Below are 10045 nucleotides of genomic sequence, written 5' to 3' on the forward strand. Positions count from 1 at the left end.
CCACACAGCCCCACCCCCCTCTGCACCTGAGGAGGGCAGCAGAGATTTAAGAAAGGGAATCGCTTAACAAGAAAGTGGGCAAGCAGTTGTTTGCCATTTGTTGTATTCGGACATGCTTTGGGTGCATTCAAGAACGCATAAACACCTATTTATATAAACGATCTGACAGCAATGACTTCATCATATCCTTGTCTTTGAACTCTGGATGTCTTAACCTTGTTTTCACATCAAGAGAATCCTCCACCTTTCAGAAATCCTCATAATTGCCTGAAAAACATTTAATATTTCAACCTTTGGCAGCATTTGCAGTGTCTGTTTTTCAAAGGGGATGTACCTGTCATCTCTGCTTCTCTGCCTCCCTCCATCACTGTTGCCATGGTTATATAAAGAGATTCACTGTAGCTATGACACAGAAAAGACTTTACTCTCAGAGCTGCCTGTGCTGTCATGGGTATAGGCTTGATGGGAAAACAAGAGAGGGATAAAGATGTTGCTCAGTAATATTCTTTTATTATTTCTATCAATGGGAAAAAATGAAAATGATGGTCTTGCACCAAAAACACAAACCTTTTGGTACTTCATTTAGGATTTATAGTGCTGTATAGTTCAGAAACTTAACACCCAAAGTCGATACCTGTATTTAAACATGGATAACACTGACTTGATGACACAAAAGTATCTGCATTTTGTTCTGTTTTACAGTTAGTGAGCCACTCTTTTGCTTGTCAGCAAAATCACTGGCAATGTTTTTTGTTTTTATTTTAAAAAAAAGCAAAACCAACTATTTTCACTTCAGGTCCGACAGAGGAACATAGAGTCCACTCTAAAGTGAAAGAGGATCTGTGTCTGCTGGGCAGGAGCCCTGTGGGCTCTCTCTGTCACCGTTCGCTTCAGGGTCAGTGGCTATCAATACAGTTTGAGTGGGTGGTGGTCTTGATCTCGTCTCCGTTTTTCTCCTCTGCTCAGGGATGCAGAAAAACTCTATGGCATGGCGGTTGCGGGCTGAGTGGAGCACTCAGACCACAGCTCACTGCACAACGTGCACCCTCTTATTTCACTACACGCAGCACTGATGCCAATAACAGGCGGAGTTTTTTAACTGCCTAACTGACGTGTGCTCCCTGCTGCGCCACTTAACCCACTTGACCAGGGAAGTCAAGTTTAAAGACCAGGAGAGGCTTACAGGATAAAGACAGCGCAATGGAGCATGGGTGCTGTGTTCACGACACACAGTGGGGCAGACCTTCTCCTGGATTAGATATTCAGTAGATAGTTGAAACTTTCTGTTACGCAGCAACACTTTGTGTTTACTCTGTTAAACTGTACAGGAGGCTGAACCTTATTCCTAAGCTTAATTAAGATTCTGATTTTTAACATTTCTTCTTGTGAGTCTGGTGACTATACAGCCACAGTTCATTAACTGTGACTAGTACAGCAGCTACATCACATCATATCATACAGATGAGTGATGAGTGACTGATGCCCACCTGATCACAGATGAGTTCCCACTTCTTCTCATTGTCATACTGCCGCAACAGCCGCGCTTTGTCTGGGGGAAGATTCATCGAGTTCTGAAAGAGAGAAAAAGGTCAGAGTTAATTGGATGCAGATAATGAAATATCAAGAGTCACATGAGCCCAGTAAAAACTGAAAACACACACCAACGCAAATAATGAAACTCCCACACAGGAGGGAAAGGAATGTAAGGAAAATGACATTTTTTTACTGGAAGATGGAGATTTCTTTAAAATTTGTTACAGAGAGATAAGACATCATCTTACCATCCAGTTTTACACACCGATTACTCACTCTACCAAGACCTTTGCACCTGGAACCAAACATCTAAAACAAAGGGTTGCAGATCTGCACTCAGGTTTCATAATCTTTCATTTTACCAAGTATAGATTACAGAAGTGTAAGTGTGATGGTGTTTCGTGGAAAAGGTCACAAAATATCAACAGGTTTCTTCTTCTTGGGAGCAGGAATGTACAAACCACATTTTATGCAAAACTGGCCATTAGTTTTCAAGTTACAGTATGTTGGTCAGTAATAAATAGAGGAACAAAAATGGACATATAACCTTTATCCTTGCCCTTAACTGGGGTAAAAAAGAAACAAGACAAATGCCAGCCTAGACTTTTTGGGGGCTTTTTCCTGATAGTGGACTGGAGAAACAAAGAGGAAATATAAGGAGATAGCGGGGGAATGCCATGTGACAAAGGTTTGAACCAAAGAGGGGACTCTGTAGTTACGTGGCTTAAGAGATGTTTTATTGTGTTCATTAAAGTAGTTAAAATGTTGCACTACACACCCTGTTCTCTGTTAAGAAATTATATGTTAAAGAAAGTTAGACTGAACAAGTCATTTGTTTTAAGACTATTTCAGCACTGACCGGACACTCTGGCAAGTTAAACTGCAGCCATCTACCACACTCACTGAGCGGCTCCACTGCCGACACTGGAAACTTATACGTTTCTTGCTCAGGAGCACCTTGGAAACTGTTGTTAAGGAGAACCCAAAGCAAATCTTCATTCGCTTCCCCTGACAAGACTTTTCCTGTCAATCCAAGTTAAAACATCTCGCTAAATCTTTTTACCTCTCCTAGAAATACAGTTACCAACTATATGGCAGACAAAAAAGTGACTCATGAGAAAAATTTCAAAATATCTGCCGTGGGAAATGCTGCAGAGGAGTCGGCTGGGGAAAACAGGTCTGTTGTCTGAGCTTGACCTCGTCATAGTAACCAGCAGCAAATTTATCCAGCTGTCATTTAACACCTCCTATGCCTTTAAACATGGTCTTTTTACTTTCCCTTTCTCCTTCTCCGGATTGCATTAGATAAAATAGTCCCCTTTTGAGAAATGTGTGTTGTTCAGGACAAATCTAATATGACCCATATGTTGTTTAACACTCCATGTCTGACACTAAGCCCCAATCTTCCAAAAACTGTTACACAACTCCTTTTCTTTATCCTGCTTTCCTTTATCAACATTTGCCTCATGTTCGAACACCTCTGCAGTTGTCTAAGATTCGGCTCTTTCCATTGTGATTCACCCCGCCCTCGTGTGAATTAAAAAGGCGTGAGACACTTAACCAGCAATTAATCATACCACCTACAGTATGTAGAGTACATGGGCAAATTAGTCCGCAAAAAATTAAGTAAAATAAAAGTGTGCGACCCAGCTGGAGATCGGTTAGGCTCCAGGGCAAACAAAATGAATAAAAAAAACTTTCCTATAACAGTAAATAAAAGCCACAAATATAAAAAGTGTTTCATCTGCAGCTTTCAGTTATAAAAGATATAACAAATGGTTTTGTGAGAATGTTTTCCACTAGTAAAGGGAAAAAAAGGGGGGGGAAATGTGGCCATTATGCACAGCTCAGCTTGGGGTTCTCTTTCCCCTCCTCATTCGATGGGCTGGTTCATCTATCAGAGTGTGTTCGGCTCACAGCCTCCACTGGATTTTCCAGCAGAGCTCACAGGGGGGAGTGAGAGGAAGATGGATGAGCAATATGCCTGGATGAGGCCTATTTCCATGAGAGAGTAATACTAGGATAGAGTCAGACACTGATAGAGTAGTCTGATCCCCGACTTGCTTTGGAGTTTTGTTTTATTGTGGTTCTGAAGTTGCTTTAGAGTAATGCTTTATTTTTCATATTCATTTTGTAGATACTATGGCAAAGCTATTGATCTATACAACCATGCATTTTAATATTGACAGAGTGCATTTGTAAGAGTAAATCAATGCAGAGAAAGCTGCTCGGAAGGCGCAGGGAAGGGCTGGTACACATCTTTGTATCTTACTAATAGCTACTGAGAGGAGGACAAACAAGAGCAGGTTTGAACAAACGGGATTAATACTAGTAACAACAGAACTAGAGCATGAGGACAAAAGGTTAACCAGTTTGTACACTTCTATGCTAAGTGATTATTTAATTGTGTTCATTACATAATGCTCTGTCCTTCACATGGCTAAACCTTGTTGCTTCTCTAAACAGATATAGATAGAGCTCAACTGATTTCCTTCACAGGAGTGCCAATGAACTGAGCAAAATGAACTGAAATCTCAAAATAAGAGTACAAGTATAAGAATAAAAGTTTTATTTATTTGGTATAAACACAGGTTGTAGCCCGTTGGGTCTCTTCCACACGAGCAACAAGGAAATTGCATTAGTATTCAGCAGACGCTGCGGGCCGGGCTGATTGCTGCTGTGCTGACTGCAGGGAATTGGGAGTCAGGAGGGCTCTATTGACTCAGTCTGGCTGCTAACCAGATGAGTAGAGTTAGTAACCAGTTTTCCTCCCCAAATACATTAAAAGACAATCTGATACCTGAGTAGACTGTAACATTAAATGACAGGAAAAAAAACCAGCCGTCTCGGTATACAACACACAGTATAAGTGCAAAAAAGGCTTTGACATTTTGTGTTGGCTTATATTAAAAGGAGGGTAAATCATTAAGTCATTTCTAGACTTCTGCCTTGTTTTGTTTGGATGATGTAAGGGCTTGATATAGGTGTTGTGTAGAGTGGGCAGGTGGATTGGGTGGTTTGCTGAGTCGCTGCAAACGGGCTTCCTGCTTGGTGAGGCTCCAACTAAAGCAAAGAACCACTTCTAACCAGCCTTCATTTCATCCCAATGCTAATGAGCTGTGACAGGCACTCTGTTGGCCGGGGTCAGGTTACCTCACGTCTACAACCACACGATTTGTGCATGTGTGTGTTTGCGTGCATCTGTGTTATTAATGGGGTGCTGTTGAGGAGGGTGGGGCAGCTTTTCAGCAACGCTTGACAGCAGACCACCCTCATGGATACGCACACCTAAATTTGACCCATTAGTAAATCCTACAACAATTAAAGTGTTACTGCGATGGCGTAAGAAGGATTATGACAGGTCTGACCCAGTCAAAAGACAACGTCCAAAAATATCACATGGATCAAGGACAGTAACCAGTGACGCCCTGATCCAAGTATCAGTATCACTCTGATACAAGCCCCAAACACCAGATCTGATATCAGAAAAAATGACTAACATTCTGATAAACTGGTGACAAATGTATTGAAATTTATTGTGTTCAGCCACAGCTCACGTGATAACTGCAGCAGCTGCCTGCCAAAGTTAAACAGCAGAGTGCAAAGTAAATGAGTGTTTTATATTGAGGGATCAGTATTACAAGCTTCAAAAACTCACAGAGGTATCATACAAGAGAATTTAATGAAGCTACAAACAAGCAGCAAACATCAAGGGGACAATTGTGCGATGGAGAATCAAATCCTTTAGGAAACCATGACAAACCATGAGAAACTCCCTCCAGACAACAGCAAAATGAAGATGACAAGGGGGGGGGGGGGGTTTCAACGCTGTACCATCCCCAGCTTCGCTTCATGCTGCTAAACTCACATTTCATCTCCAAAACAGCTGTTCCACATCTGTACTGAAAGCTAGCGAGTTCCTGTAGAAACATTTGGAAAAAGACAAAGCTGCGAGTTTTAGCTCCAACACGCCGTCCAGTATGATCACTGGCATGTTGTAAGGTCAGACACAATCTATTATCCAAAAAGTGCCACTGAAAACACCTGGCATTTTTCTATGTCGTAAAACACCCAGTGCTGCACGTACAGTGGGAATGTTTTTCCATGACAGGACAGCAAGTTGAAGGGTGCTGCTTGTCTTGATGATATGTTGGAAGTTTGCAGTAAACACCTGTCTCCTGCAGGTCTTCATCTAACCACTTCGCTGTGACTCTTCATTACTCTGTCTCTGCCATATTTAAAAGTGCTCTGCTAACCAAGAAGTTGTGAAAATGCCCCAACCTTGTGGTGAAAACAGTGAGGCTGATGACACAAACCACACAACTTGGATAAAAGGTGTAAACTGTTAATCTCTGGTCGACAATATCAAGGGTCAGAGTGGCTCCGCTGTGAGGCTGCAGCGGAAATGCCTGTGATCACGTCTCACCAAACCATGGTGCAGCTAAGGTATGCCAGACTAGACCAGGCCTTCAGTAACTATGACAACCAGTAGCTCAACGTTAACCGCTGCTACTAATATCACTAATGTCAGTGTTTAGCTCACATCAGGTCTTGAGGTTGATAGATATGGACAGAACCTATGAGAGCCCGTGTATCCTTTCATTAGGGAGCTTGAGTCATAAAAAGAAGTGAAAATAGACAGCTGGCCCGAAGACAACCAACCACCCACCACCTTCCAGGAGGTCTGAGGGAGACACGGCCTTCACAGCACAGCTGGCCAGAAAAGCAAACACACAGCCCACATGACGGACATGTTTTAGTTGCTAGTGCTGTGAAAAGATGTGGACTACATGTTGACAAAAACAAGAAGAAGAAAACTGTGGTGGTAGAAAGGTCATCATCACTTAAAATCCACATCTTGACTGTCTAGAAAAGTTCAAAGTTTTTTCAGGAGCAATGTGTGATGTGGACAAAAACATATAAGGCAAAGTCAAGAATTGGAGTTTTTAAAGTCAATTCACTGGACAAAGCTCAAAAGCTCACACCCCTGCTCAACCATGGTAAGAAGAACTAACTTTCTTGAAAGCAGATGACTGAGTTCCACCTCCTCTGATGCACTTCTACACAGCAACAAGAACAAGAGACAGAAACTGACTCTCAGCCACGCAGCCTCCGGTCAGATATCTTTCAGAGCAGGGATTGATTTGTCCTTGGGGACTTGGGCTGCAACGAGTTTGAGACACACCCACGTTCTCCACTTACTTCTGTGTTTTTCCCTGCTAATGCATCAGCATCAAAAAGGGCTCCAGCGTTCCGGGACCGAGCCAGCAGATGCAGCGTTACTTGATCCAAACCATCAAAACTGTTTTCTCAGTTCTTCTAAGCAATACGACATGAGGCAAAAATCTAAACCAACAACCTTCACAGATCACGTCTTTCTCTTGTAAACACGCTGCAACCTCTAATCTATTCATTACTGTTCATTAAAACATATTTCTGTCTTTGACTACGTGCCACAACAAGACAAAACCTCTGACTCTTTCACATATTGACAACTAGTTATAACAAATTTTTCTGCAGATTGCTCAATGCTCCGGAAATGACTGGGTGCTCTCTCAATACTTGCTTCATCAGTCACTGTGCTTGTTTTATGTTTACGGGGCATTGCCACAGATATGACGTTAGCGCTGCAGGCTACTCTCTGTGTGGTAAAAGACCTTAGGTTTACAAATTCATGGCAGACTGCACAACTGCATATAAATGTCACGTTCCATTTACTTCTCTTCTGGTTAACCCGGCAGGGAAGTGAAGGAGCCATGCAGCTCAGACCTATAAGAGTCAAAATCCATAGTGGACGGAGTGAGCAATGAGGAAGAAAGGAGTAAGACGGCCCTGTGGTATGTGCTATCCAAACTGTGTTGTGCTCCCCTCATTAGCGCAGCGTGGATCCGTAATCCTCGGCATTCTCTGGGGGCACAGGTGTCCCCTGTCTGTCCTCAGATTAGCTTTGTAATCCCCAGGACCCCCTGCCCCTGGCTCAGCAGCCCGCTCCATCAAGACAGTAGTGTTTATGTTTGCGGAGCTGTTCACTGGTATGTCTCTCGACCAAATGGTGAGTTCAGATGTTGGAGCCTGGCCTCTCGTTTCTTACCCCCCTCACGGGCGCATTCCTATGAAATTCTTTTCATTTACCTCAGCGGCGATGACTCTATAATCTTAAGATACACCATCTGTGTGACTGTAAGAAGCCTTACATCCACCGGTACAAGCTCATCAGTCTGTACCAGCTATTCCTGTATCTCTACTGTCATCAAACTACTTTCTGAAACACTCTGAAAGCCATGCCATACACCGCACCGTGTATATGATTAATGACACTGTTAAATCGACAGCGATATACACAGAATACAGCAGCTGCAAGTGGGAGGAATCACATTCGACTTCCTCTGTGGACGAGCTTAAAATGTGAGTGAAGAAGCCAAGCTTCTCCGTCTCATATCTGTTGTTCAATAAACCTCAAGAGAAGACATTTAAAAATCCATAACACTTACTCGGCTGTGTTGCGGGTAAAATATACAGTAAATTGCAAAAAGTCGAGTGCGATGTTTCTGTTGTGGGTAAAAAAAAACGCTTTGGCTCGATACAGAATGTCTTTCATGCTGGACATTATCCAAATACCGGAACCATTATGGAGATGGTTTGGAGCAGTAGGAAGTTGTCCAAATAAAATAAGTGATACATGAACACAGAGGAGCTCTTGCCAGGCCAGATGTTGCGAGGTTGTGAAAGTGTCTGGACAGAGGTGGAGTCCATGTTCTTGTTCCAGCTCCACGACACAAAGAATATGAATTAGAAAATTGTTTATCTCAAACATAAACAATGGCTCGAGGGAGTGTAAATGCAGTGGGTTATAGAATGAAATCATGGTTTTTACTTGACATTTTGTTATATAATGTTTGAAGAAAACACCTACAGAAAAAGTTTCGACATGGATTTCAGTAGGAGGCAGTGGGATGAGCAGGAAATCTTTGAGCTCACAATAAGGAGGCTGACTAATTTAATACTGCTGCTAAGTATAATCCTGCAGAGCTTTTAATCTATATCCGCTGTTACTGGTAACTACAACGGGCCAACATATATAACCACACACTCATCTGAGGTTTTATGCAGTAGTTTATATTTGTGAGTTGTGTTTGCAATGGTCACATTTCTAACACTTGGTCCCCTTCTGGAAATGTGGCAAAATGAATTTTATCCTGACAAATATAATCAGATGTATTCTAGCCTCATCACACTGGAATTGTTTCTGTGGTGCAATATGTCTCCTCCTCCTGCTCTGACACCACAATCAAACAATTGTCCATTTAATACAAAATAAAATAACTGAAAAACAAACTGAACCCCCCCACCAAAAAGTCTCTGAATAGGAGAATACAGGTAGAAAACAAGCATAGAAACTGTAAGACACTCAACATAAAGTCTAAGAGTGTAAAATAAAACTGTACTGTTTAAACACTACTTCACAAACAGGCATTACGATTTAAAAAAAATCTGATGCAGCATAAAAATAATAACAGACTTCTTTAAGTGATAAAGAGATTTTCCTGGCTAATTCTCAAACACGTGCACTAATAACAGGCATAAACATCTGCTCACACACACTGAAAGCTGTGTGCTTGCCGTTTGTTTTTGCCGATATGCAAAACTATCCAGCAAGCTTCACTGGTGTTTGGGGATATCAAGTTATCAAACTTTTGCATGTCGTAACTAGCAGCTTTAACAATTTACTGACTCGGAGCTGATATGACAGGTTTAGTTTCTTCTTCGCTCTACCTGGCCACAGTCGCTTCTTGTAATGATACGATTGATGCCCTCTGAGCTACAGGTGCCCAATACAGAAATGTGATTCTGTTTCATCCGGTGAAGAAAGGCTGAGTGAGAGCTTGACAACACATGAAAACTCAAGAGCGCCGATCACATCGCTGCCTGTATGTTCAACAAAAAAAAAAGAAAACTGCACGAAGGAACAATCCTGAGGGCCAGGCAGACCTGCATCAAGAGTGTGGATAAAGTGCCAACCTACTGACAAATGTGAATCAAATCTGTCAGAGCTAAAACAACCACCTACAACCTATTCACTCTCTGACTAACCAGTGTATTTATTTGTCCTGTATTGTGACTAATGAGCTTGTTTTTTAAGAGAGGCTTTATCATAGGAAATTACCTGCTCCCCTACAGCTTTGATCCCATAATAATACGTTCTGTGATCTGCTGTACTTTGCTGTAGAGTTATTTACAATGTGTTTTTTTTTTTGACATGTTGTCAAGTCCATGCTTTGGCTTTTGAGTTTTACTTGGAATACAATACAATACAATTAATCTAAACCTGAAGCAATGAGACTACAGCTGGTCCACTCTGCTTTGGTTTCATGTTGGAGGTCTGAGGTGAGAGGCACATCTTCAGTCCATTAAAAACCTGATGCAACAGACTGCTGCACTGTCTGCAGCTGTGATGAGGCCTATATCAAACTCTGGAAAAGAACAATGAAGTACATTCAAATGCAACAGGACC

General features: G+C 42.0%; 1 protein-coding gene across 1 annotated transcript in view; it reads right to left on the reverse strand.

Moving 5' to 3' along the window:
- The window catches only part of fmnl2a (formin-like 2a), a 48476-nt gene that overhangs the window by 31397 nt on the left and 7034 nt on the right, over positions 1 to 10045 (reverse strand). The window contains exon 2 of the mRNA XM_087172641.1: positions 1488 to 1571. Within this exon, the coding sequence (XP_087028767.1) occupies positions 1488 to 1571 (84 nt within the window). The remainder of the gene's footprint in view (positions 1 to 1487; positions 1572 to 10045) is intronic.

Source organism: Seriola lalandi, unplaced genomic scaffold (genome assembly GCF_002814215.2).
Source record: "Seriola lalandi dorsalis isolate HSWRI2012SDOR001 ecotype SW California unplaced genomic scaffold, Sedor1 jcf7180002053538, whole genome shotgun sequence".
In the NCBI taxonomy this organism is placed as follows: domain Eukaryota; kingdom Metazoa; phylum Chordata; class Actinopteri; order Carangiformes; family Carangidae; genus Seriola; species Seriola lalandi.